The sequence below is a fragment of the Procambarus clarkii genome, chromosome 76, assembly GCF_040958095.1.
Source record: "Procambarus clarkii isolate CNS0578487 chromosome 76, FALCON_Pclarkii_2.0, whole genome shotgun sequence".
Classification (NCBI taxonomy): domain Eukaryota; kingdom Metazoa; phylum Arthropoda; class Malacostraca; order Decapoda; family Cambaridae; genus Procambarus; species Procambarus clarkii.
Genome location: NC_091225.1, coordinates 21,850,961 through 21,878,640, shown reverse-complemented (window position 1 = coordinate 21,878,640; position 27,680 = coordinate 21,850,961). Strand labels below are relative to the sequence as shown.

The window sequence follows — 27,680 nt, the reverse complement described above, 5'->3', positions numbered from 1 at the left end:
GCCAATACATCTCCAATACATAATGTATTGGAGATTTTGTTGAGGTTAGTGAGAGTAGCATTATAATTTTTTTTATTCCATATCTTCCCATCCTCGGCCACTTAGAGGAGACCTGGGGCCAGATTCACGAAGCAGTTACACAAGTACTTACGAACCTGTACATCTTTCCTCAATCTTTGAAGATTTTGGTTACATTTATTAAACAGTTTACAAGCATGAAAACTTGCCGATCAACTGTTGTTATTGTTATAAACAGCCTCCTGGTGCTTCGGAGCTCATTAACTGTTTAATAATTGTAAACAAAGCCGCCAAAGATGGAGAAAAGACGTTCAGGTTCGTAAGTGCTTGCGTAATTTCTTCGTGAATCTAGCCCCTGGTTCTGGTTGCAGGTGGTGTGGTGTGTTGGGCTGTGCTGTGAGGAGACCACCTCCATACTGAGGTGTTTATCTCGGCTTTTATTTTCACCGAGAACTGCACATAATCTGGCAAGTGATATTTAAATCTAGTTTGTGTTCTCCGTCACGTGTGTAAACAATGTACGAGCTCAGTAACTTGGAGTCTAGTAATCTGAACCTATGAGTAATCCTGATGAATTCATGACCAAGCTTTTGATCTCTTAACCCGAATAGAAATTCAGATTACCGAGATTTTGACTGAACACCCAAATAATTCAAGCTCGAGTTCTTGACCTTTCAATTTTAATAAAAATTTTGGTTACTGAGATTTTTGTCAAATGAAAACCTGGATAAATAAAAAATGAATTTCTGGACTGTCTCTGTAAAATAGTTGGCTAATTTGGATGTCTGGCTAATTTGTAGGGGAGTGGGTCCTAGTATGATCTGGAAAACTGAGCTTAGACAGAATACATATGTAAATGTATGCATTAGCTGGCTTATTTGAAATCTTCTATTCAAAATATCTGTAGTTGTATTTGTTTATTGAATTCCCTAATAAATATTAAATATTTGCAAATTTACTTTCAGGTATTCCTTAACTTTAAATTATGTAAATTATCTGTAAGATGAATCCCTCTTTTAATTTCAGTGTTTCTGCTTTAAATCAAGCTCCAATCAATAAATAAGCATGAAAATATTCACAAAACTTCACTAGCTTCAAACCAGATATATAAATCTCCACACTTATGAATATGAGGAAGAAAGAGAGAGATATATAAATAGTAAGATGACTGTAATGAGATGCCTCTTTCTTGTAGGGTCTCAGTGGCCCCCCCCCTCACAGGGGAATAGGGAGTGGCAAAATTTCTTCCAAAACCAAGCTAACTCTTGCACAAAGAAAGGTTGAATTATCTTTAGATGGTTCCAATTGTTATCTGTGATTACCTTTTGTGTTAGAAATGCAAAATGCATGTTTTTGTTAGTTTTTTATGTGCACGACGATATAGGAATTTTAATTAGCCGAGCGGTTTAAGGGTTATACCCATGAAATTGCTCATCTTCAGTGGATCTTCAAAGGATCTTCAGTAGTATTGCATCTCTTAATTCAACATACCACAATGTAGAACAAAAAACATGACATGCTCTTTTACCCATTGGATAATAATCCTATAGAATTTCTGTATATGTCAAAACAGTATTTCTGTTCAAAATTCAGCTGGAAAAAATCACCATGGAAAAAATTACAAAAGGCTTAAACTGAATTAGAAACTATCGTAACTGTTTCCGTAGTGAGAACCAAATTTTGGACCAGTAGTTGCCTGACAGTACAATAACAATTACAGTAAGCCTACTGCAGTATATTATTGTCTTTATTTCTCAGAGTAAAATCCATACGATCTATATTTTTCAACTTCTCAGCTTTTATCATCTATGCTACTGCATTTAAAAGTCTTACAGATGTATAATTATGATAAATTCCTTACATTCCTCAAAAATGAACTTAAGGGTGTTTTAATAAGATATGAGTACCTCTAGTTATTTCCTGGGTGCGGGAACCCCCTGATGCGTTGAGGTAAATACGCTTGCAGAGTTCCATGTTGGTAAGTAATGAATTAAATGCCATGAAGAATGGAAAACTCACTTTATGACCTGTTGCAACCTGAAAAGAAAAAATAAATAATCTCAGACACAGTAGCAGTAAGGTTGGTATGATAAACATATTCATCGAACCTCTGAGTAAAGTACACAAATCTGGAATTCGACTCCTCATCAAGCAAGATAAATTTGGAGGGAACCGAGTATAATTACCTACAGAGTCACAAGGCTCATACCTAGAGTATAGAGCACTTAGTCTGTTTTCTATTCTTTGACCAGAACAGGAGTTTCACAAGCCACACCCATTTGCACTCCAGGTCATCGGAGCTCACATCCCTACCGACGTCTAATACATTACTAATAAAGTTACAATTCGAAGAGGGGGGAATCATATATAAATACCCAAGAGGGTAACATATATAAAAGAATATAGTACCATATATGCAACAATGATAACAAAAACACTGAGCCAAGTATGGGGAAAAGTTAATTGCAAAAAATTAGAAAATGCTGAATACATTTTTGACTTAATTCGTCTTCATCAGAGCAAGACAGAGTGAACCATTTAAATTTTTCAAATGTGGTTTTTCCGCATACTACCTCCCCAACCATCCAACTTGGTTGGGCATCATTCCTTTCCCGGTCCCATCCCATATCATAGTCCTGATCCCTTTCAAGTGCTATATAGTCGTAATGGCTTGGCACTTTCTCCTGATAATTCTCTTCCACATAGTACCATACACAGTATATATTAAATTGTATACTATATTGCATAATATTACTGAATATATATAAACAATTCATTATAAACACTATATATGCATGTTTCTATATTAGTTTTGAGATAGAGATCCTTGGAAAAAGCCCAAAAATATTTTAAACAATTGACATACTCAATCTCTAATATTCATTGCTACTCCAAAAAGAAAAAAAACTACAGTGAAAAAACAATTTTCATCACCTATGTTATGTTACACTTATTTTATGATCAGAATTTAGATTCCTTAAAAAATCACAATCACACTTTCCCACTTTTGATAAGATGGACAGACCGGCACTAACACTCAAAAAACATGAGCAATACATGAAAATTAATGGGTATCCATTTGCCCTATATTCCACACTAGTACGAACTGAAGCATCGTATAATAATATACAAGATAATATTGGCTTTGGGCGAGAGTAGCGAGTAAAATGCATGGTGTGGAATGAACAGTTCTTGGGTCAGGAGTAAGGTTTTTCAGTTTTCCAACTTTTCCATCTACTTACCTATACAGTAATATGTACAAGTCCTCAGCATTCCACGTAGCACTTAATAGGCCACGTTTTAGTTTGTTAATTCTGGGATGCTTTGCATCCAGTGTTGTGTGGCAGTATTCCTTATTCTTTATAGGATGGCATGAAGATTACCTTTTAAGAAGGGCCTGTTATTCAATCTCCATTTCATTTTCCAGAAAAAAAAATCCAAGCACCCTTAGATTCTTTGCTGACCTATATGTTTCGCTGGAAACATTTAACACACGTGTCTATTTCAAGTCCAGTGATCCAAACAACTTAGTAATTTTAAAAGTTTCCCTTCTTCATACCTAAAGCCAAAATACAGAACATATCACCAATTTTAATTTACAACTTAAATTTCTACCCTCTGTGACCCTGTGGCTCTGCTTCACCTGGCACTTCGCCCTTACTTGATTTACAGTAGTTTTTATAAATTGACTATTGATTGGTGTGTGCCACTTACCCCTAAGATACACATTAAATGACTTAAAATATAGCCAGAACAAAATGTCCATAATCTGTAACATGAAAACCCTTTACCTTTTAATTATGATGGAAAGGAAACTATTTACTCTGAATATTACTGTAATTGCAAAAGTATAAATAACTTATTCAAAAATAAAGTACAAGACAATAACTTACTGCAACGAGATTATTTTGTACAGGAACGGTGAGCAGATGAGATTTAACGCTGAGCATGATGTCGTTAAAGTCCATGGCAGTGATGAAGCCAGAGCCTTTCTTGTCATAAGATTTGAAGGCTTGCACTGCATGTTCTTCATGGAAGTCCTAAATTAAAGGCATTATCAGATTTTTAATTTCCTGGAATTTCACTATCAGAATACAATAAAAACTTGGGACATATTAATACCTACAATATCTCAAGTCTAATCCTGCATTATTTTTTTTTTGGAGGGGGAAGAAAAAACAGCGTTGAATGTAATGAAACTCCATTTTCTGGGTGAGACCCGGAGGCTCCCCAGAGCTATCCAGGCTGATATGTAACTATTAGCTCTCTGGCATCAAGCAAAGTGCATCGAGTTCTTGCCTACCGGGGACCACGAGCCAGAACCTGGCCCCCCTCAGAGAGGCACGAGGAGCAATGGCCTATAGAAACCCCCGTGTAGTTGGGAGCATTCTATGTCTGCCATCGACTGGATATGGCACCCAGAAAGATAGGCACCCCAAAACAAACCCCTATTCTGGTGAAAATATTGCTACCGAAAGTCGAACAAGTGGACAAAACTCCCCCAATCACGGGGGGATTGGGGGCAATGTGATGATGCATGACATCACATTGCCGCGCCTCTGTCTGCGCAACCCCCTCCCCAGGAAGGGGAAGGGGGAGCCCCAGACCCTCGCACCGGCAATCCAACCGGCAGTTCTTAGGCTGGATGTCAAAAACACGGGAAAGCATGAAGTTTTCGGAGAAGAGCATGAAGCTCCCCGAACTGACCCCAGAGGCCAATGCCAACAGGAAAAGAGCCTTAGAAAAACAATCCTGAACTGAAGGGACCACAACACACCAAGGAGAAGAGAGAATAGAGATCACCCGGTTCAAAAACCAGGACGGCTCAGGAGGCGCATGAGCAGGCCAGAGGTGATACAATGCATGAGACAGCTTGTGGAATGGAGCAGAAGTAACATCAAACCGAACGCAAGCTGGAGCGGCTCCGCCAGCGCCGCACGATACAAGACAGTATTCTGCATTAAACGATGGTCCTGGAACAACCACGAGAGAAAGGACAAAATAACTATCGAGAAAGGACAAAATAACTATCAGAGACCAGAGTACACCCAAGCAATAATAGGAAAACCGGAAGGACTGCCAGGAAACTTCATACTGCTGCTGAGATGAAGCATGCAGGTAGGAGACCAACAATGAAGCCACCTGCGCCCCATACAAGTGATAAGACTCGAGTAAAAAAACTCCAGACGCGAAGACTCGAAGAGAAGAATGAACCAGCCTCGTACCGGGCTGGACTGATCTGCTGAAAGAGGCAGAGCCATGGGAGGACTCTCGGGTTCTGACACCGAGCAAGCAACTCCTGAAACCACAGCTGGGCTAGCCACCAAGGCGCCAGAAGGTCATCTCTCCCCTGGTAAGTCTCCAAGCAAGCCAAGACCTGGAGCAACAGCTGAACTAGGGGAAAGAGGTACAGGTAACCCCACCTCGCCCAGTCCTACCTGTAGGTGTTGACCCCGATGGCCTCACAGTCGGGGAAGGGCGCCACGTATACTGGGAGATGCCTCGACCACGCCGACGCAAAGATATCCACTTCTGGAAGCCCGAATGTCTGGCAGAGCCAACTGACAGACCCTGCCATCCCTGGCCGGCCTGGTGAGCGCTGGTCACAAAGCCCCAGTCGAGAGATGTTGCGTCCATGAACACATCGAGTGAGGGCTCGAGTAGGTGCCAAGGCACTGAACCACGAAAAACCCGAAGAGGAAGCCGGCAATGCAGCAACTGACGCAAAGACCCCGGAGGCCAAATCCAGCAGTCATGAGAGAGACAAAAGGGACATTCCCAAAGGAACCAGAACAGCCGACGAAGCCACACCCGACCCGGTGGCTAGATCATCATGGCAAAGTTCAGGTTCCCGCACAAACTCTCAAGCAACCACCACGTGACTCGGAAGCCCCTCAGGAACAGACGAAGGTAGGAACCCACGCAAAGCAGAGCTGCCGGAGGAAGAGACAAGGAAGCGGTCCGAGCATCCCACACAAAGACCCAGCCAAGACTGAACCTGAGAGGGAACCAGATGGGACTTCCGCCAGTTCACCAGGAACTCGAACCCGGCGAACTGGGAAAGAACCAAATGCCTGGTGAGCAGACACCCGGACTGACTGGGAGCCCAAACCAACTATTCGTCGAGGTAGGCCAGAACCTGCCTACTGACCTACCGACATCACTAACAGTCGCAGGCGGGTCACCACGACCAGAGTAAGGCGTGTGAAAATGCGAGGCGCCAGATTCAAGCCAAATGGAAGGCAATGAAAGCGGTAACCTTGATACCCCACAACAAAACTGAGCCAGTCCCTGAACCTCGGATGAATCGGGACATGCCAATATGCGTCCTTGAGTTCCATGGACATCATCCAAGCACCCAGCTCAAGCAGAAGATGGACCTGGGACAGTAGTTATTTGAGAGGAGGGGCAATAAACCCACGGGTTCAGACAGCACAAATCCAGAATGAACCGGAGGTTCAAGCAATCGCATTTTGGGACCGGAAACAGGCGGGAAACCCACCTGAGGGACGGGGTCGTTTCAACCACGCCCAAGCGAACCCACTCCGAGATGACTCGACAGTGCGCAGGAGAAGACGTTTGCCCCACCAGCCCTGAACCCCCAGGAGGAGGAGGAGCCACTCTACGCCACTGCAGGCCACATGAAACGACCTAAAAGGCCCACAAATCGTGGGACCAGGCATGAGCAAACAGAGCGAGCCTCCCCCCTCCCATTGTGCCATCAATGGGATGAACCGCATAAGGGCCGACGCACCTTACAAGAACCGAAGCGGCGCATAGGGCGATTCCCGCGCTGACCAGAAAAAGACAGAACCGAAGGCTGCGCCTGCCCCAAATCTGGCACCAGTGGCCTACCATGACGGGAAGAGACCCCGAGCCCTGGCACAACCCTTCCGGAAAGGCCCCCCCCCCCCCACAAGCCACCCGGAGAACTAACAAGTCGGACACAGAATGTCAACTAGCCGAAGCTGCCTGCAGATACTGCACAACCGCAGACTCTGCAAACAGCAGCAGACAAAAAGGCAAAGACAACCTAAGAGCCAGGGGACCAAGCGGATTCCAAGAAAGAAAAGAAACAACGCTTGTCGGCTCGCTTGGGCCGACAAGCGAGTTGAGAAGCAAAAAAAAACAAAACCGCATCCCGCCGGAGCAACGCAAACAGCTTCAACAATGCAGACGATGCACGCACCGCCGAGGGCAATGCACCCAGAGGTGGCCCCAAGCTTCTCCATATCCAACTCAAGCCATCGAGACAGATCGAGGAGGGAGAAGAATTGCAGGGCCGAAGCCAGCAGGCCACGTGTACGCAAATCCTCCGCAACCAAGGCAGCTGAAAGGGAAGGAACCTGCACATGAAGCTGCATCACACCCACATCCTGCAGAAGGGCATGGGTGAACAAACATGCATCGAGATGCTCAAATTCACCCTCCAGGAAAACCTGCAATGCCGTCTGAGCCTCTCTCCACTCAAGCACGTGGGACCGACAGAAAGTGTGCCAAGCCTCCAACGAGATGAGCAGGCAGTCTGCTAACCAGGACGACTCCGGTACTTTATAACGAACCCAGTACAGACAAAAAACCATACACGAAGGAACACGGATCCATCACGAAAGCATAATCCGGGTCGCACAGGAGGTAAGCCGCAAGGGCTTCCCACACCACATGTGATGGGGTGCGAGAAGCCAAAAACCTTCGGAAAGACGGGACCAAGAAACCCACGGGATCATGGAACCGAACCCGAGGAGGGGTAAACGCTAATTCAGATTCGTACGAGGAGGGAGAGAAGGAGAACCCCTCTCCTTGTAACACAAAGCCTCGCTCCGACAGTACAAAAACCCAGGTGAGGTCTAACGGGGCCCCAAGGCTCCCAAGTCAACCCCTCCCTCGCTACAGGAACCTCACCCTGGGGACTTGAGGCTGAGCCATCCTCCAGACCCCCCACCTCAAAAGAAAAGGCAGGAGCAGCCTAAACAGCAGGAACAAAGGGGACCCACTTGTCAGACCAAGAAGCTCCGGCTGGAGGACTAGGCTCGAATGCCTTCGCCGCCACCCGGAAGGGGACTCCCCCGAGACCGCCCAAGTTTTAACACCAACTAAACCCTGCCCCGCCTACCATGAGGTTACCTTGAGGTGCTTCCGGGGCTTAGTGTCCCCGCGGCCCGGTCGTCGACCAGGCCTCCTGGTTGCTGGACTGATCAACCAGGCTGTTAGACGCGGCTGCTCGCAGCCTGACGTATGAGTCACAGCCTGGTTGATCAGGTATCCTTTGGAGGTGCTTATCCAGTTCTCTCTTGAACACTGTGAGGGGTCGGCCAGTTATGCCCCTTATGTGTAGTGGAAGCGTGTTGAACAGTCTCGGGCCTCTGATGTTAATAGAGTTCTCTCTCAGAGTACCTGTTGCACCTCTGAGTTTCAACGGGGGTATTCTGCACATCCTGCCATGTCTTCTGGTCTCATGTGATGTTATTTCTGTGTGCAGGTTTGGGACCAGCCCCTCAATTATTTTCCACGTGTAAATTATTATGTATCTCTCCCGCCTGCGCTCAAGGGAGTACAGATTTAGGCATTTTAGTCGGTCCCAGTAATTTAGATGTTTTACTGAGTGGATTCTAGCAGTAAAGGATCTCTGCACACTCTCCAGGTCAGCAATTTCTCCAGCTTTGAAAGGGGCTGTCATTGTGCAGCAGTACTCCACTCTAGAGAGCACAAGCGTTTTGAAAAGTATCATCATCGGTATAGCATCTCTAGTGTGAAAAGTTCTTGTTATCCAACCTGTCATTTTTCTTGCAGTTGTGACGGCTACTTTATTGTGTTCTTTAAAGGTAAGGTCTTCCGACATGAGTACACCCAGATCCTTTACATTGCCTTTTCGTTCTATGTTATGATTTGCCTGAGTTTTGTACGTGGTTTCTGTTTTTATATTTTCAATTTTTCCGTAGCGCATGAGCTGGAACTTATCTTCATTAAACACCATATTATTTTCTGTAGCCCATAGAAAGACCTGATCTACATCTGATTGGAGGTTTGCCGTGTCCTCTATGTTGCCAACTCTCATGAAAATCCTAGTGTCATCTGCAAAGGATGATACAGTGCTATAGGTTGTGTTCTGGTCTATGTCCGATATGAGGATGAGAAAAAAAAAATCCGCCTCCAAAATCCTCAGACGTTTCAGAGCCAGCAGCAAAGGGGAGAGGGGGGGGAGGGGGAATCGAATGAACCACTGAAGGGCAAGGACAAGGAGGGGCGGACAGAACCAATGTCGAAGCGACTCCCACCCCAAAGTCCGGGTCCCTATAACCAAATCGGGGCAGTCTCGGGGCATCTGGGGAAGCAACGAACCTATCACACTGCAGCAACCTAAACCGAGCATGCAACACCTCTGCTGCCTGTACCCTCACCCTAGCTTGGGTGAACTGGAGTATGTACAAAGAACAAACGTCGCACAACTCTGGGTTAAAAGAATCACCGACCCACAGACAGAATGGCAGAGGCACCACCGGTGATTGTCACCCACCGGTGATTGTCATAAGGGGACAGAGCAACCATCAACCTTGCACAAAGCAAGAGGGAAATCAAGGGTCGCATCCATCGGACCACGGAGTCCCCGTGGGGTTTCCCAGGGCCCTTAGTCTTGGTATCACGCTAAGGGGAAGCCCAGGCAGGGTATTGCAAACTGGCGCCCAAGACTACCAAGCAAACTTCTAAAGCTGAACCCCTAAAGCTGAACCCCCGGGACATGTTCACTCATGGGGGCCTAGCAGGGGGTATCACCAACAACACAGAGATGTCTAGAGAAAGGCCTCCCCCCTCAATTGTAGAAAGGGGGTAGCCAACCAAAGACAGGCCCCCCCCCCGTATTGTAGAAAGGGGGCAACCAACCAAAGGCAGACTCCCCACCAGGCAGGAAACAAAAACAAAAGAAAACCCCCGCAAGAGGACAACGTACCCAGGCGGAACAAAGTCAGCCGCTACAATAGGTGAAAACTAGCTGTGCAGTACCCCGCACCCCTACCAGTGATGAAAACTACCTCCTACCAAGAGACAAACAAGGAAAACAAAAAAACCCTGCCGACTCCAAGGGCAGCCAAGTACCGAACAGTAAAAGACACAGCAGAGGTAGGCCTCAAGGTGACTTGTGGAAGGTGGCCCCAAGCCCCGAGGGGCCACATACTTCCTCAAGGGTAGCATTTACAGGGCACCTAAGGAAGGAAACCCTAGGCGCATGCAGCCCGAGTACCGTAGAATAATACTCCTGACCCACACACAACCTGTAGTGGCAGACCATGCCACAAGGTACAGGAACAGAAAACAAAAACTGGAGCCAGAGGCACCTGACCAGCCAGTATCACATCAGCCAAGAACTGCCGGTTGAATCGCCAGCACGAGGGTCTGTGGCTTCTCTTTCTCCCTTCCTGGGGAGATGGGAAGGTTGTGCAAAGAGCGGTGCCTCAATGTGATTATGTCATGCTCGTTTGCTAATTTTTGTTGGGGAGTTCTGTCCACTCGTTCGGCTTTCGGTAGCAACATTTTCACCAGAATAGGGGTTTGTTTTGGGGCGCCTATCTTTCTGGGTGCCAGACCCGGTCGATGGCAGAAATAGAATGCTCCCAATCACATGGGGGTTTCTATAGGCTATTCCTCCTCGTGCCTCTCTGAGGGGGCCAGGTTCTGACTCGTAGTCCCTGGTAGGCAAAAACTCCATGCACTTTGCCTGATGCCAGAAAGCTAATAATTACATATCAGCCTATATTGCTCTGGGCAGCCAATGGGGCCCCCCCCCCCAAAAAAAAAATAAAAAATAAATAAATAAAAAAAATTAATAAAATATAAAATAAATAAGGTAAACCCCTCTCTTTCTCTCCCCCCCTCTCTGTCTTCCCAATCACTCTCTCACTCACTCACTCTCTCACTTTCTCACTCACTCACTCACTCTAACCAAATAACTTACATGAAGGAACTGACAGAATTCTGCATAGCTGATGACGCGTTTCCTTTCTTTCCCAAAGTACATCTTTACAAATTCACTGTCAAAGTCAAACGGTACTTTCTGATGAAGGATTGTCTGTTTGATCACCTCAACGAACTCGTCTGCAACAAGAAGACACAATGGTTACATATTCAGGGAGGGATTATTTAACAGTAGGGAAAAACAGATTGTTGTTGTTTTGTTCTATCACTAAGTATGACGATTAAAACTTCAAATCCAACTTCACACTAACACAAAAATCTCTCGTAAATGCATTTTCGATGTGATATTTTTTGAACTGTGCAGATGATGAGTCACAATAACATGGCTGAAGATATGATAACCAAACCACTCACCAAAAGGGGAAGAGACAACGACGTTTCAGTCTGTCCTGGACCATTATCAAGTCGATTGTGTTCCAGGACAGACCGAAATGTCACCATCTCTTCATCTTCTAGTGTGTGGTTTGGTCATCTTTTTAAAACTGTGTTTATACAGAAATGATAATGCTATTACTGCATATTTATTCTCACATACACAGACCAAAACCTTATACATAAACTTATACATAACTTATACTTATACATAAACAGATACAGTACATTAAAGCTGTAGGTCTTATACTGCAGTTGTCCATGTTAATTTTGCTTCAGCTATTATTTTTGTGAAAATATCCTATGATGTTATCTCTCTCTTTAAACCAGCTGTCATGATTAAAGCAAACTAAAGGTAATATTCCTCCATTTTAAATTAGAATTTTTAATTACAAATAAAATAATAATTGCTTCAAATTATCAAATTTTGATTTTAAAAGTAAAATTTATTTTATCTACTTATTTATATAACAAGAAGGTATGGTAGTAGGCATCCGTCAGTCTCAGGAGACTATGGAGTTGCACTCTGGTTGTCGGTCTGGAGTGGCCTCTCCAGGGCGCAAAGCCAGGGTAGATTGATATGGCGGAGAAGGTACAATGGGTTGTAAAAATACTTATGTTGGTAATCAAGCGGTGCATTCTTGTAAAGCCACTAGCACGCACAGCATTTCGAGCAGGTCCTTAAGCTAACAAATAAATGTAATGATTGGTACATTGTAACAAAAAACTTAAATTCACATAATAACCACCTCATCATACAGTGATAAAAATTATACTGATGAAGCTGCATTTCTACACTGTAATATACTGATTGAGATAGTAGAACAAGGTTATCTTGAGGTTATCTTGAGATAATTTCGGGGCTTAGCGTCCCCGTGGCCCGGTCCTTGACCAGGCCTCCTTCTGTTACACACCCCCCCAGGAAGCAGCCTGTAGCAGCTGTCTAACTCCCAGGTACCTATTTACTGCTAAGTGAACTAAGTGAAGTGAAGTGCATCAGGGTGAAAGAAACATTTTGCCCATTTGTCTCCATCTCCACCGGGGATCGAACCCGGAACCTCAGGACTACGAATCCGAAGCGCTGTCCACCCAGCTGTCAGGTGCCCGGTAGGATAGAGGATACCGGTACGTAGAGGATACTATGATGATATTAGCTACAGTACTTCATTTTCTACTTTTGAATAAAGAATTGGTTAGACAAATTTTTAATTAGTTTCCCAGATTTTCTTAAAATGGCTAAAGTCATCCCAGTCCATAAGAGTAGTGATCTTGTGAAAATCCTAAATTTTAGACCAATATCAATCCTGCCAACTTTGTCCTTAATATTTGAAAACTAATATACAATAATAACTATTCCTTCCTAGATAAACACAATATGGTCAATATGGCTTCAGATCCCATAAAAGCACCAATGATTCTTTAATTAATATGCATGACCTGATACATACCACTCTTGACAAAAATGAGTATCCTACAGGTTATCCCACAGGTAAATTGTTGATGTGTGAAAATAACCTGCGTAAGGCTTTTGACACCTCTGCTACAGTAACCTCTCTCTCATATTCCAACACTATGGAAACACAGTGCACTCCCTTCAATACCCTCAATATTTGCAGTCTTACCTCAGTGACAGGTACCTGTTTGTTTTTGTGAATAATGCTACTTCTCTCACTTTGCCAATTAATATTGGGCATTCCACACAGTAGTATGCTCGGTCCAATCAGCTTTATCATATAAGAACATAAGAAAAAAAGGTAATTGCAGAAGGCCTATTGGTCCATACAAGGCAGCTCCTATATATAACCACCCAATAAATTACCCAATAAACCCTCCGTTGATGTTATCTACATCAACGATCTTCCAAATGCCACTCTACACCTGAAGCCAATTCTATTTGCTGATGATACAAACTTCATTTTCTCTCATGCTAACCCATTATTCTAAGTGACACAGTGAATACCGAATGAAAAAACTCCATTTGTGGCAAACTGCTAACACAATTACCGTTAACATCACTAAAATGTTTTACCTACTGTTTGGTAACAAGTCTAACTATCAAATTAACCTAAGAATTAATAATACCCAAATTATGAGCAGAGCAGATAAGAAATTCCTTGTTCTTCACATATACAACAAGCTGAATTTCCATTGCCATGTACAAAATATCCTGCACAGTATTACAAAAAGAGTTTCTTAAGACAGTTGGCACTCTCTCCAAAATCAAATATTACGAACCTTACCCTGTCTTGGTTACACTATTATTTCCTCATTTATCCATATTTCACCTATGGTATCTGTGCCTGGGGATCTACAACTCTAAATTATCTCTGGCCTCTAATTATTCAACATAAATCACCAATTGGAACAAACTGCAGTCCCAGACAACACTGGGCACCTTTACTGAAATCTTTGAACATGTTAAATATAGTGTCACTGCACATACTTTCAAGCATTCTCTATATCTATAAAACATCGAACTGCATTGCTAATCCTGGCCTTCTGTGCTTCCTAAAGGGCTGTAACAGTTCCCATGGACATCACACAAGAAACAAATTATCTTTTTGATATTCCTGAAGTGAAACGTGACCAAAGCAGAAACGCTATGCAAGGTCCCCAAACTGTGGAATGACCTCCCAAATATAATTAAAAACTGTACGTCTTCCAACCAGATTAATAGTTACTAAGATATATCTACATAATATCTTTTAACAAATTTCAAAACATATTTATTAAAAATCCATGCCTTTCATCATTACGAGTCATCAAATTAATGTACAGTAGAACCTCGAGTGACGACCGCCTCAAATGGCGAGCAATTTGGGTAACAAGCGCCTTGATCGCCGACAATTCGCCTCGTTAGGCGAGCGCTCGTTTGAATAACATCAACACATGGTGGGGTCACGCTGCTTCTCGCACATTCTCGGACATCTCCGACGATGCAAATCAATTATTTTTCTTTGATTAAAGATGCTATTGATGCTGGGATGTTGCAAAGCATTAATTTTTTGTAGAAAAATGAAATGAAATTAAAAAAAAAAAGAAATGTCAAAAAAGGTTCATTTGGTGTTTTTCCAGGTAGGCTGCTCCATGTTTCTTAAAAAAAAATGAAAAAAAAAAAAAAACAGTTGAAACAATTTGAAAAATGGACAAATGCCATATAGGTTCAATCAGTGTTTGTCGGGTAGGCTGCTTCATTATTGAGAAATGAAACATACAAAACAAATGGAACACATTTGAAACAGAAATATTGTCATAATGGAGCAGCCTACCCGACAAACACTGAACGAACCTATATGGCATTTGTCTGTTTTTCAAATTGTTTCAACTGTTTTTTTTATTGTTTTTTTTTTATTTAAGAAACGTGGAGCAGCGAACACCAAACGAACCTTTTTGATATTTGTTCTGTTTTTCAAAATTCTTCTTTTTTTTTTTAAGAAACATGGAGCAGCCTACCTGACAAACACTGAACGAACCTTTTGCTATAAAAAATGAAAAAAACAAATTGAACAAATTTGAAGAAAAAAAATGTCATAAAGGTTTGTTCAGTGTATGTAAGGTAGGATGCTCTATTATTTAAAACATCGAATATCATATTGATATTTTTCGGTGGTGGAATGGATGAATTTGATTTCCATTATTTTAAATGGGAAAATTCGTTGTGAATGACGTCAGTTTCACATGACGACCACGGCACTGGAACGGAATAAATTTGTTATTCGAGGTTCCACTGTATTTATTTTTGCTAAATTTCTTATTTAAGTCATATACTGTATGTTATCATACGTGTTTATTATTAAGTGTTTACCCTGTTAAACCTTAGCATTTTCTAATTTATTCCATGTTAGTTTATGTTCTGGTTGCTTTCTAAAATTCACTTTTGTATATCCTTGCTGTTATTAATAACTTAAAAAAATATTTCTGAACTGTTGCTAAAACTAACGGTTCGATAATGCAGTAGTCTGCTTGTCGTACTTATCACCTTTATATTGTTATACAGTATTTCTTGAATATCTCATACATGTTAACTTGCTTTTATCAGAGTTATTCTAAGTTTTGCCCAAAATGCTCTGCATAGTAGTGATTTCATTTCATGTACAACCCCTGCACTTACAATTATACTTCCTTCCTAGGTTCTTTGTACACATATTATTATTATTTATTATTATTGTTAAGAAGTGAGTTCCATACATTAGGTCCTTTTTATTTGCATGGCATGTTTACAAAGACTTAGTATCCCTCTAGGAATATTAAAGAGATTTATTTCTCGTGTGATGCTCATTGGTTCTAGTACATCTATCTTGGAAGTTTCAAAAGAGGATTATACTTTAGGAATAAGGTTTTGTAAGTGTAAATAGCACAAGAGATTGCGTGGAGTGAATGTACTGTATATTTAGCATGTTTAGGGATTTAAAGTGATGGGCTGTGTGTTGTCGGAAGATAGAATTTGTTATAGTTCTGATAGATGATTTTTGCTGGGTGATTATGGGCTTGAGGTAGTTTGCAATGGTTGAACCCATGTACAGATATTGCGAATTAGATAAATTATTCAAACTCCATCACTCCATTAGAGAGTGATGGAGTGTAAGAAGAGCAGAGTGGGGAACATAATATTTGATTCTTAATAGAATATCAACAGTTTTATAGATTTTTTGTTTGGCTATGTGTTGTATGTGAGTACTGAAGTTAGGTCCAATGTCTATGAATAGGCCAGGGAAATTTTTCTCATTTTTACTCTTTGATGTTGACATTGTTTATCTGAAGGTGTATTTGGTTCGACAATTTATTTCCATATAAAATGTAGTAGGTCTTTTCTAAATTTAGTGTGAATTTGTTGGCTGATATCCACGAGTGGACTTTTCTTTTTGCAATTCGTTATTTACAATATTATTTAGTATGTGTGGACTGGGGTTTGAAAAGACAGAGCTAGTCTCATCAACAAATAGAATAAGTTAAGAACATTTGAAACATTTGGCAAGTCATTTATGCATAAAAGAAATAGGAGAAGTCCTAAGATAACTCCCTGTGGCACTCCCATGTTTAATGGTAGAGTAAAAGAGGTTATGTATGTAATTGATAACTACTTCTTAGTACTGTTGTAGAGATATGATTGAATTACAGTTCAGAGTAACACCTCGAATTCCAAAATGATGAAGCTTAAGCAGGACGTTATTATGAGTTATGGTATCAAAAGCCTTTCTCAGTTCAATGAAGAGGCCAATTGGGAACTCATTTTTGTCAAGGGCTGTGGAGTTCAAATCAAAGAAGCTAATAATTACATCACTGATACTCTTTTGGGATCTAAAGCCGAACTGTACAGAACTTTTATATCCTCATGTAAAAATTTTTTACTTATCCTCTAATGGCCTTACCAGATTATCACACCAACAGCAGTACACTGTTTCCAGAAATGAAAATAAAACTAAAACAATAGCAATTCTTGCAACCTACCGAAGGAAACCATGCCCGTGCCTTTGGTATCAAAGAGCTGAAAGGCAGTCTTGTAGAGCGCATCAGGGACACATAAAAGGCCCTCAAAAGCATGGAACTCGGCAAATGAAATGAGGCCATCCTTGCTGGTGTCGAGGATTCCTCCCAGTAGCGTGATGGAGTTGGGGTTGAAGTTGGGTTCGGTGTACAGCCCAAGATAGTTTCGCACGAAGTCTGCTGCCGTCATGTAATGTTCTCCATTCTTCTCTACTGAGGCATACTGTAGAGAAAAGTTTTGGTTATTAAAAAACAGTAGGAGCAAGGGATTATTAAGGTTGATCATTGGTCTAAGAAGACGGTAATAAAGAAGATAATGAAAGGTTACCTGGTGTAGGCAAACAAATTTGGCAGAGGGACAGATTTACAGGGATGAAGTTAGGAAGCCTTTGATGGAGTCTGAGTACAAAATGACAACTAATGACTTTCTTGTAGTCTTAATGCAAAGGCAAGAGGCTGACTCTTGAGGGACACTGGCATTTGCCTTATTGCTCAAAGGAAAATACAAATTTAGTGAATCATGGTAATGCTGTACTGCACGTGGTGATAAGAGAGACTGATGACAATCAGTGTCTAAATCCTGGAGTGCACTTAACACACTTGAAGACAGACAGGTCAGGTAACTGATAAGGAGCAAAGAAATGGGTGATATTCTTAAAAAGTATTTTGTATTTACTAGACAAAAACTTTATATTTTACCTGTAGTTAGGTCTATGTAGCCAGTGAGGAGGACAAGTTTACTTGATCAGTGACTACCAAATGAGAAGTTATTAAATAAATAAATTAAATAGACAGATTAAAACCCAACAAAGTCATGTCCTTAAAGTGTAAAGGTGAGTTTAGTGAGCACTTGTCTTGCATATATAATGTTGCATCATAGTCAAACAGAGAACTGGAATTGTGTTGCAACTGTGATGCCAATTTTTATGCAGGAAGATAAACAAGGAACACTGTACATCTCATCTTGGAAGTGGAGGGTTGGGTTGTTGTGGATTACTACTAGAGTATGGTGGTACAAGAACAACACTGTACAACTGGTCTTATGAAGCAGTAAGTGCTCTTGTGGAGTACTGCTGGAGTGTGGTACTAGTGTATTATTATACATGATTCTGTATACTGTATTTTGTATTGTGAATAACAAAACAAAAGGGAAAATTTTATTATTATATTTCTAACTCCTGGGTACATATTTACTGCTGGGAGAACAGCTTTTTGTTATGCAATTAACTCATTTCTGAGGAAAAGTATGTTATTTTCACGCTCTCCTTACATTTGTTTGCCTTGCAATGATTCCAAGGATCAACGTCCCCGAGGCCCGGTCCCCGACCAGGCCTCCACCAGGCTGTTGGACGCGGCTGCTCGCAGCCTGATGTATGAATCACAGCCTGGTTGATCAGGTATCCTTTGGAGGTGTTTATCCAGTTCTCTCTTGAACACTGTGAGGGGTCGGCCAGTTATGTCCCTTATGTGTAGTGGAAGCGTGTTGAACAGTCTCCGGCCTCTGATGTTGATAAGAGTTCTCTCTCAGAGTACCTGTTGCACCTCTGCTTTTCAACGGGGGTATTCTGCCATGCCTCATGGTCTCGTGTGGTGCCAGATTTGTGCAGATTTGGAACCAGCCCCTCTAATATTTTCCCTCTGTAAATTATTATCTCTCTTCCACCTGCACTCTAGAAAACAAGTATTTTGGATTTTTAATCAGTCCCAATATTTCAGATGTTTTATTGAGTGGCTTCTAACAGTGAAAGTTCTTTGAACGCTCTACAGGTCAGCAATTTATCCAGTTATGAATGGGGCAATATTTCACCCTAGAGAGCAGTAGTGTCCCAAAGTATCATTGGTATGGCATCTCTAGTTTGAAAGTTCTTGCTATGCAACCTGTAATTTTTCTTGCAGGTACGACAGCTACTTTATTGTGTTCTTGATAAGTAAGGTCTTCCAACATGATTATTCCCAGATGGAGGATGAGAGGGGAGGCGAGGGGAAGTTGGAGATGGGAGGAGGGAGGTGAAAGACCGGAGAGGGGGAGGTGGAAGACCGGGAGAGGGGGAGGTGGAAGACCGGGAGAGGGGGAGGTGGAGACGGGAGAGGGGGAGGTGGAAGACCGGGAGAGGGGGAGGTGGAGACGGGAGAGGGGTGGTGGAGACGGGAGAGGGGAGGTGGAGACGGGAGAGGGGTGGTGGAGACGGGAGAGGGGGAGGTGGAGACGGGAGAGGGGTGGTGGAGACGGGAGAGGGGTGGTGGAGACGGGAGAGGGGTGGTGGAGACGGGAGAGGGGTGGTGGAGACGGGAGAGGGGTGGTGGAGACGGGAGGTGGAGACGGGAGGTGGAGACGGGAGACGGGAGGTGGAGACGGGAGAGGGGAGGTGGAGACGGGAGAGGGGTGGTGGAGACGGGAGGTGGAGACGGGAGGTGGAGACGGGAGGTGGAGACGGGAGGTGGAGACGGGAGAGGGGGAGGTGGAGACGGGAGAGGGGGAGGTGGAGACGGGAGAGGGGGAGGTGGAGACGGGAGAGGGGGAGGTGGAGACGGGAGAGGGGGAGGTGGAGACGGGAGAGGGGGAGGTGGAGACGGGAGAGGGGGAGGTGGAGACGGGAGAGGGGGAGGTGGAGACGGGAGAGGGGGAGGTGGAGACGGGAGAGGGGGAGGTGGAGACGGGAGAGGTGGAGACTGGAAAGGGGGAAGACGGGAGAGGGGACATGGAAGACCGGAGAGAAAGGGAGGGAGGGAGGGAGGGGGAGAGGGGAGGTGGAGAGGGGAGGTGGAGAGGGGAGGTGGCGAGGGGAGGTGGCGAGGGGAGGTGGCGAGGGGAGGTGGCGAGGGGAGGTGGCGAGGGGAGGTGGAGAGGGGAGGTGGAGAGGGAAGAATTGAGGTTGAGAGGGAAGAAGGGAAGTGCAGAGGGAAGAAGGGAGGTGGAGAGGGAAGAAGGGAGGTGGAGAGGGAAGAAGGAAGGTGGATAAGGAAGAAGGGAAGTGGAGAGGGAAGAAGGGAGGTGGAGTAGTGACGGGAAGGGAGAGAGGGAAGGGAGGGAGGGTGCAGGAAGGGAGCGTGGCGGGCGGGCGTCTTTGTGTACCCTTGACGCCCTTCAGCAGCAACTCATATTTCGAGGTGTTCCTGTGGAGTTGTCTCCCTCTCTCTCTCCTCCTTTGCCTCCCTCCTCCGTTATCTTTCCCTACCCATTCCCCCCCTTTCTTTCTCTATCCATCTCATCCCTCTCTTCTTTTTCTTCTCTTCCTCCCTTCTTCCATTCCCTCCTTTCCTTCACCCTGTTATGTTCCGTGTCTCCTATTACCGTTCCAACTGTTCCTCCCTCCTCTCCTGCCTCCCTCCCAGGGCAGACATGATAACGACGTACAAGATACCTGGATTGGACCTGGATAGGGTTCCGGTAGTAGTTCTACTTCCCAAGCCCTGCCCGAGGCCAGGCTTGACTTGTGAGAATTTGGCCCAACAGACTGTTCCTTGGAGCGGCCCACAGACCTACATATCCACCACAGCCCGGTTGGTCCGACACTTCTTGAAGAAAACTTCAAGAAAACTATGAAGAAAAACTTGAAGAATACTAAGCGGAATTCAAAAAGTAGATATCGAAGCAATGTTCAAATTAAGGAACAGCAGAACGAGAGAAGATAACTGGAAACTGGAAATACGATAACTGGAAACTGGAAATACGATAACTGGAAACTGGAAATACGATAACTGGAAACTGGAAATACGATAACTGGAAATACGATAACTGGAAACTGGAAATACGATAACTGGAAACTGGAAATACGATAACTGGAAATACGATAACTGGAAACTGGAAATACAGAAGAGTCACACACACGTCAGAGAGAACGTTTTCAGTCTAAGAGTCGTATAGACAAGATTAGGAACGGTTTCCCTTGTACTTATCTCTTAGTGCCCTCAAGGCCGGGCTCGGGGTTTAGAAAGACCCGAAACCCTCTTCTGGTATATGCTACAGGTAGACCTTGCTTATGAACAAAGCCACAAGGGCCGTGACGAAGATCCTCGTCACGGCCCTTGTGGATTTGTTCATTTGATGCATCACGCTATTGTGATTTCTGTGATACCTGCTTGATGGGGTTCTGGGAGTTCTTCTAGTCTTCAAGCCCGGCCCGAAGCCAGGCTTGACTTGTGAGAGTTTGGTCCACCAGACTGTTGCTTGGAGCGGCCCGCAGCAGGTCCACATACCCACCACAGCCCGTTTGGTCCGGCACTCCTTGGAGGAAACAATCTAGTTTCCTCTTGAAGATGTCCACGGTTGTTCCGGCAATATTTCTTATGCTCGCTGGAAGGACGTTGAACAACCGTGGACCTCTGATGTTTATACAGTGTTCTCTGATTGTGCCTATGGCACTTCTGCTCTTCACTGGTTCAATCTTGCATTTTCTTCCATATCGTTCACTCCAGTACGTTGTTATTTTACTGTGTAGATTTGGGACGTGATATCTGATATCTTATTTTTCTCCCGGCCTTTTCTCCATATGTTGTCGATGGAGACAACATATGGAGTATCTTTAGTATCTTTAGTATCATCATCTTGATCACTTCTCCCTCCACCTCACTACTACAACAACTCCTCTATAACCCAGTTGAGGTCACACAATACCCCTCTATTTCCTCTCCACGGCGTTTTAATTAGTTTACTCCTCTTTCTCCTCTTGGCCTCTATTTACCTTCCTTACCTTGAGGTGCTTCCGGGGCTTAGCGTCCCCGCGGCCCGGTCGTCGACCAGGCCTCCTTCAAAGCTTCTTTGTACCCTGATTTACCTCCCTTCATCTTTCATTTGCTTCGTCTCTTTAATACTTCCCTTTAGACCCCTCGTTTCTTCCCCTTCTCCCATCTGCTTATTTGCAATTAACTCTTCACATTTTAGATTTATTTTAATTCTGGTTGTTGCGTCTTGGGGTTCATGAGTAAAATGCTCTCCGGGAATTTTAAACTAAGCTTAGAGAGAGAGATTATCTCAAATCCTTCCCCTTCGTCTGTGAGTGGGAAGTGTACAGCTGCTCTGTCTTGCAAGGTGTTCATTTCGCAACAACGTTTGCGTTACCGGGAGAGGCAACAACGTTTGCGTTACCGGGAGAGGTAACAACGTTTGTGTTATTGTCTCAATAGTCTGTGCTTCACGCCTACCCGTTTTCTTTTATTCCTTCATCTCGCGTTCTCACTTGACTCTTATGGTCTCTCGCTTGACCCTTACTGACTGTTCTGTTCTGTTATTATTTTTATAATGTAACACAGTATCTCTATATCCATTTTACCTAAGTTTTATTTATCTTTATTTTAATCGTGTTAATCTTTCACCGTTCTATTATTTTTTTAATTATTTTTCTAATAATGCTTATTATTTTTACTTTAAGGATAGATTTCCTCTTTACTAAAATTTGACAATGGTTTTGCTGGAGGATGGCTGGCCTCACTAACAGAAGAAATGTATATTGCATCCCTTTGTGAGTATTTATACCTCAATAAACTTATTTCAATTTGAATTCAACCCAGACAGTCTATTAATTGCGTGCGTATTTCAACTATGATCAGGTCATACTATGACCTCCAACTATGGAGCCTGTCGGCCGAGCGGACAGCACACTGGACTTGTGATCCTGTGGTCCCGGGTTCGATCCCAGGCGCCGGCGAGAAACAATGGGGCAGAGTTTCTTTCACCCTATGCCCCTGTTACCTAGCAGTAAAATAGGTACCTGGGTGTTAGTCAGCTGTCACGGGCTGCTTCCTGGGGGTGGAGGCCTGGTCGAGGACCGGGCCGCGGGGACACTAAAGCCCCGAAATCATCTCAAGATATCTCAAGACAGATAGGTCTCGTTTCCTATCTCCTAAGACACAGAAACCATGTTGAGCTCCCAACCCCTTCACTCCTTAACCCTAGTGCGTGTGTCAGAGCCAGGGGTTGAGCTTCGGCTCTTTGGTCCCGCCTCTCAACTGTCAATCAATCGGTGTACAGACGCCTGAGCCTGCTTGGCTCTATCATATGTAAATCTGAAACACTGTATGGAGTCAGCCTCCACCATAACACTGCCATATGCATTCCATTTATTAACTACTCTGACACTAAAAAAGTTCTTTCTAACGTCTCTATAATTCATTTGTGTACTCAGTTTTCACCTGTGTCCCCTAGCGGGTATGCACCTTGTGCTAGATAAACTGTCTTTATCTGCTCTACCTGGTTGATACCTTGTTGGTTGATGGGGTTCTTCTACTCCCCAAGCCCGGCCCGAGGCCAGGCTTGATTTGTGAGAATTTGATCCAACAGGCTGTTGCTTGGAGCGGCCCGCAGGCCCACATAACTACCACAGCCCGGTTGGTCCGGAACTTCTTTTAGAAAAGTCTAGTTTTCTCTTGAAGATGTCCACGGTTGTTCCGGCAATATTTCTGATGCTCGCTGGGAGGACGTTGAACAACCGCGGACTTCTGATGTTTATACAGTGTTCTCTGATTGTGCCTATGGCACCTCTGCTCTTCACTGGTTCTATTCTGCATTTTCAACCATATCGTTCACTCCAGTATGTTGTTATTTTACTGTGCAGATCTGGCCCTCCAGTATTTTCCACAATACCTCTGAGAACCTTTTATGTGGTGATCATATCTCCTCTAACTCTTCCGTCTTCCAGTGACGTGAAGTTTAGTTCCCGTAGTCTCTCCTCGTTGCTCATACCCCTCAGCTCGGGTACTACTCAGGTGGCATGCGTCTAAACCTTCTCCAATTTAGTTTTGTGCTTGACAAGTTATACTCCATCACTAGATAGCGTGACCTAACCGAATCTATTCAATAAAACGTCAACATTATAGCGATCACTTAAAATGTATAGAAATAGAGGGACTGGTTCCAAATCGCCACAAGTAAATAACTCCTTGCCAAACCAGGAAACATGGCAGGAAGTGCAAAATAGCCCCACTGAAAAGCCGAGATGCAATAGGTACGCTGAGAGAGAACTATCAACATCGAGGGCCGAAGATTTTTGACCACACTTTCTACATGTATGGTGTATAACTATTAGATATCTTTTTTCGGCGCTCAAGAAGGAACTTGATAAATACTTCAAATAGAGTCCTAATGAACCACACTATCAGTCTGATATTTTAAGTGGTGTCAGTACGTCAGACTGCGAGCAGTGGCGTCTCATAGTCTGATTGCCCAGACCACCAAACAGGAGGCCTGGTCAGTGACTGGGAGCTTCGGGGACATTGATTCTCAAAATAAAGGACGTGTTGCCTACTGTCCACCTTGTGTATTTTCCTCAATATCTTTCATATAGTGATCATATCTCATCTCTTTTCTAAGATTGTGAGGCTGAAAAGCCTTAACCTGATCTCTTAGCTAAGCCCTCGCAATTTTACCAGTAGTTGCAAACGTTTGTACTCTCTCAGATTTGCTTTTGTGCTTCAAAACATGTCTCATTCTCTAATTGTTGCCTGTGCTTACCTGCCGCTCAAGTTGGAGCTTCCTAAAGGCCCCAAATCACCCTTTCCCATCGTAATATTACCTTACACACATCTGGATTGGATTCCAAATGCCATTTATATACTAGCTTCTAGAGTTTGCCAAGGTCGCCCTGCAGCGTCATGTCCAGTTTGGATGTAAACACACACATACGTTATGATATTTGCTGGTTGTAAGATGAGCGTAGTCGCTGGTGATGGACTTCCAGGACGCGCGCGCAACGCCCTCCCCGTCCTCTGTCGCTCCTTGCCCGTCCCCTGTCGCCCCTGTCCCGAACTCTGTCGCCCCTTTCCCGTCCTCTGTCGCCCCTTTCCCGTCCTCTGTCGCCCCTTTCCCGTCCTCTGTCGCCCCTTTCCCGTCCCCTGTCGCCCCTTTCCCGTCCTCTGTCGCCCCTTTCCCGTCCCCTGTCGCCCCTTTCCCGTCCCCTGTCGCCCCTTTCCCGTCCCCTGTCGCCCCTTTCCCGTCCCCTGTCGCCCCTTTCCCGTCCTCTGTCGCCCCTTTCCCGTCCTCTGTCACCCCTCCCCGTCCTCTGTCACCCTCCGCAACATCCCGTCCCACAAGCTACGGAAATTGCTAGTCATATTTCATTTACTGATCCATTACGACTGACCCTCCATTACCCCGCTGAAGGTTCCTAAGGCAAATGTTTTCAGCTTTTGCTTCCCAGGGCACCACCAGCCTCCCAGGGCACAACCACCTGCCTCCCAGGGCACCACCAGCCTCCCAGGGCACAACCACCTGCCTCCCAGGGCACCACCAGCCTCCCAGGGCACAACCACCAGCCTCCCAGGGCACAACCACCAGCCTCCCAGGGCACAACCACCAGCCTCCCAGGGCACAACCACCAGCCTCCCAGGGCACAACCACCAGCCTCCCAGGGCACAACCACCAGCCTCCCAGGGCACCACCACCTGCCTCCCAGGGCACCACCAGCCTCCCTGGGCACCACCTGCCTCCCAGGGCACCACCAGCCTCCCAGGGCACAACCACCAGCCTCCCAGGGCACCACCTGCCTCCCAGGGCACCACCAGCCTCCCAGGGCACCACCTGCCTCCCAGGGCACCACCTGCCTCCCAGGGCACCACCTGCCTCCCAGGGCCACCACCTGCCTCCCAGGGCCACCACCAGCCTCCCAGGGCCACCACCTGCCTCCCAGGGCCACCACCTGCCTCCCAGGGCCACCACCAGCCTCCCAGGGCCACCACCTGCCTCCCAGGGCCACCACCTGCCTCCCAGGGCCACCACCTGCCTCCCAGGGCACCACCTGCCTCCCAAGGGCACCACCTGCCTCCCAGGGCCACCACCTGCCTCCCAGGGCCACCACCTGCCTCCCAGGGCACCACCTGCCTCCCAGGGCACCACCTGCCTCCCAGGGCACCACCTGCCTCCCAGGGCCACCACCTGCCTCCCAGGGCCACCACCTGCCTCCCAGGGCACCACCAGCCTCCCAGGGCACCACCAGCCTCCCAGGGCACCACCAGCCTCCCAGGGCACCACCAGCCTCCCAGGGCACCACCAGCCTCCCAGACCACCACCAGCCTCCCAGACCACCACCAGCCTCCCAGACCACCACCAGCCTCCCAGACCACCACCAGCCTCCCAGACCACCACCAGCCTCCCAGGGCACCACCAGCCTCCCAGGGCACCACCAGCCTCCCAGACCACCACCAGCCTCCCAGGGCACCACCAGCCTCCCAGGGCACCACCAGCCTCCCAGACCACCACCAGCCTCCCAGACCACCACCAGCCTCCCAGGGCCCCACCAGCCTCCCAGACCACCACCAGCCTCCCAGGGCACCACCAGCCTCCCAGGGCACCACCAGCCTCCCAGACCACCACCAGCCTCCCAGACCACCACCAGCCTCCCAGGGCACCACCAGCCTCCCAGGGCACCACCAGCCTCCCAGGGCACCACCAGCCTCCCAGACCACCACCAGCCTCCCAGACCACCACCAGCCTCCCAGGGCACCACCAGCCTCCCAGGGCACCACCAGCCTCCCAGACCACCACCAGCCTCCCAGGGCACCACCAGCCTCCCAGACCACCACCAGCCTCCCAGGGCACCACCAGCCTCCCAGACCACCACCAGCCTCCCAGGGCACCACCAGACTCCCAGACCACCACCAGCCTCCCAGACCACCACCAGCCTCCCAGACCACCACCAGCCTCCCAGGGCACCACCAGCCTCCCAGGGCACCACCAGCCTCCCAGGGCACCACCAGCCTCCCAGGGCACCACCAGCCTCCCAGGGCACCACCAGCCTCCCAGACCACCACCAGCCTCCCAGGGCCCCACCAGCCTCCCAGACCACCACCAGCCTCCCAGGGCACCACCAGCCTCCCAGACCACCACCAGCCTCCCAGGGCACCACCAGCCTCCCAGACCACCACCAGCCTCCCAGGGCACCACCAGCCTCCCAGGGCACCACCAGCCTCCCAGACCACCACCAGCCTCCCAGACCACCACCAGCCTCCCAGACCACCACCAGCCTCCCAGACCACCACCAGCCTCCCAGACCACCACCAGCCTCCCAGACCACCACCAGCCTCCCAGGGCACCACCAGCCTCCCAGGGCACCACCAGCCTCCCAGGGCACCACCAGCCTCCCAGGGCACCACCAGCCTCCCAGGGCACCACCAGCCTCCCAGGGCACCACCAGCCTCCCAGACCACCACCAGCCTCCCAGGGCACCACCAGCCTCCCAGACCACCACCAGCCTCCCAGACCACCACCAGCCTCCCAGACCACCACCAGCCTCCCAGACCACCACCAGCCTCCCAGACCACCACCAGCCTCCCAGGGCCCCACCAGCCTCCCAGACCACCACCAGCCTCCCAGGGCACCACCAGCCTCCCAGACCACCACCAGCCTCCCAGACCACCACCAGCCTCCCAGACCACCACCAGCCTCCCAGACCACCACCAGCCTCCCAGACCACCACCAGCCTCCCAGGGCACCACCAGCCTCCCAGGGCACCACCAGCCTCCCAGGGCACCACCAGCCTCCCAGGGCACCACCAGCCTCCCAGGGCACCACCAGCCTCCCAGGGCCCCACCAGCCTCCCAGGGCACCACCAGCCTCCCAGACCACCACCAGCCTCCCAGACCACCACCAGCCTCCCAGACCACCACCAGCCTCCCAGACCACCACCAGCCTCCCAGGGCACCACCAGCCTCCCAGACCACCACCAGCCTCCCAGGGCACCACCAGCCTCCCAGACCACCACCTGCCTCCCAGACCACCACCAGCCTCCCAGGGCACCACCAGCCTCCCAGACCACCACCAGCCTCCCAGACCACCACCAGCCTCCCAGACCACCACCAACCTCCCAGACCACCACCAGCCTCCCAGACCACCACCAGCCTCCCAGACC

At 46.8% G+C, this 27,680-nt stretch overlaps 1 protein-coding gene across 1 annotated transcript in view; it reads right to left on the bottom strand.

Moving 5' to 3' along the window:
• The window catches only part of aralar1 (calcium-binding mitochondrial carrier protein aralar1), a 101,025-nt gene that overhangs the window by 69,440 nt on the left and 3,905 nt on the right, over positions 1 to 27,680 (bottom strand). The window contains exons 2-5 of the mRNA XM_069313738.1: positions 16,807 to 17,065; positions 10,967 to 11,106; positions 3,912 to 4,058; positions 1,926 to 2,055 (exon numbers count right to left, since the gene is read on the bottom strand). Of these exons, the coding sequence (XP_069169839.1) occupies positions 1,926 to 2,055; positions 3,912 to 4,058; positions 10,967 to 11,106; positions 16,807 to 17,032 (643 nt within the window). The 5' untranslated portion in view covers positions 17,033 to 17,065. The remainder of the gene's footprint in view (positions 1 to 1,925; positions 2,056 to 3,911; positions 4,059 to 10,966; positions 11,107 to 16,806; positions 17,066 to 27,680) is intronic.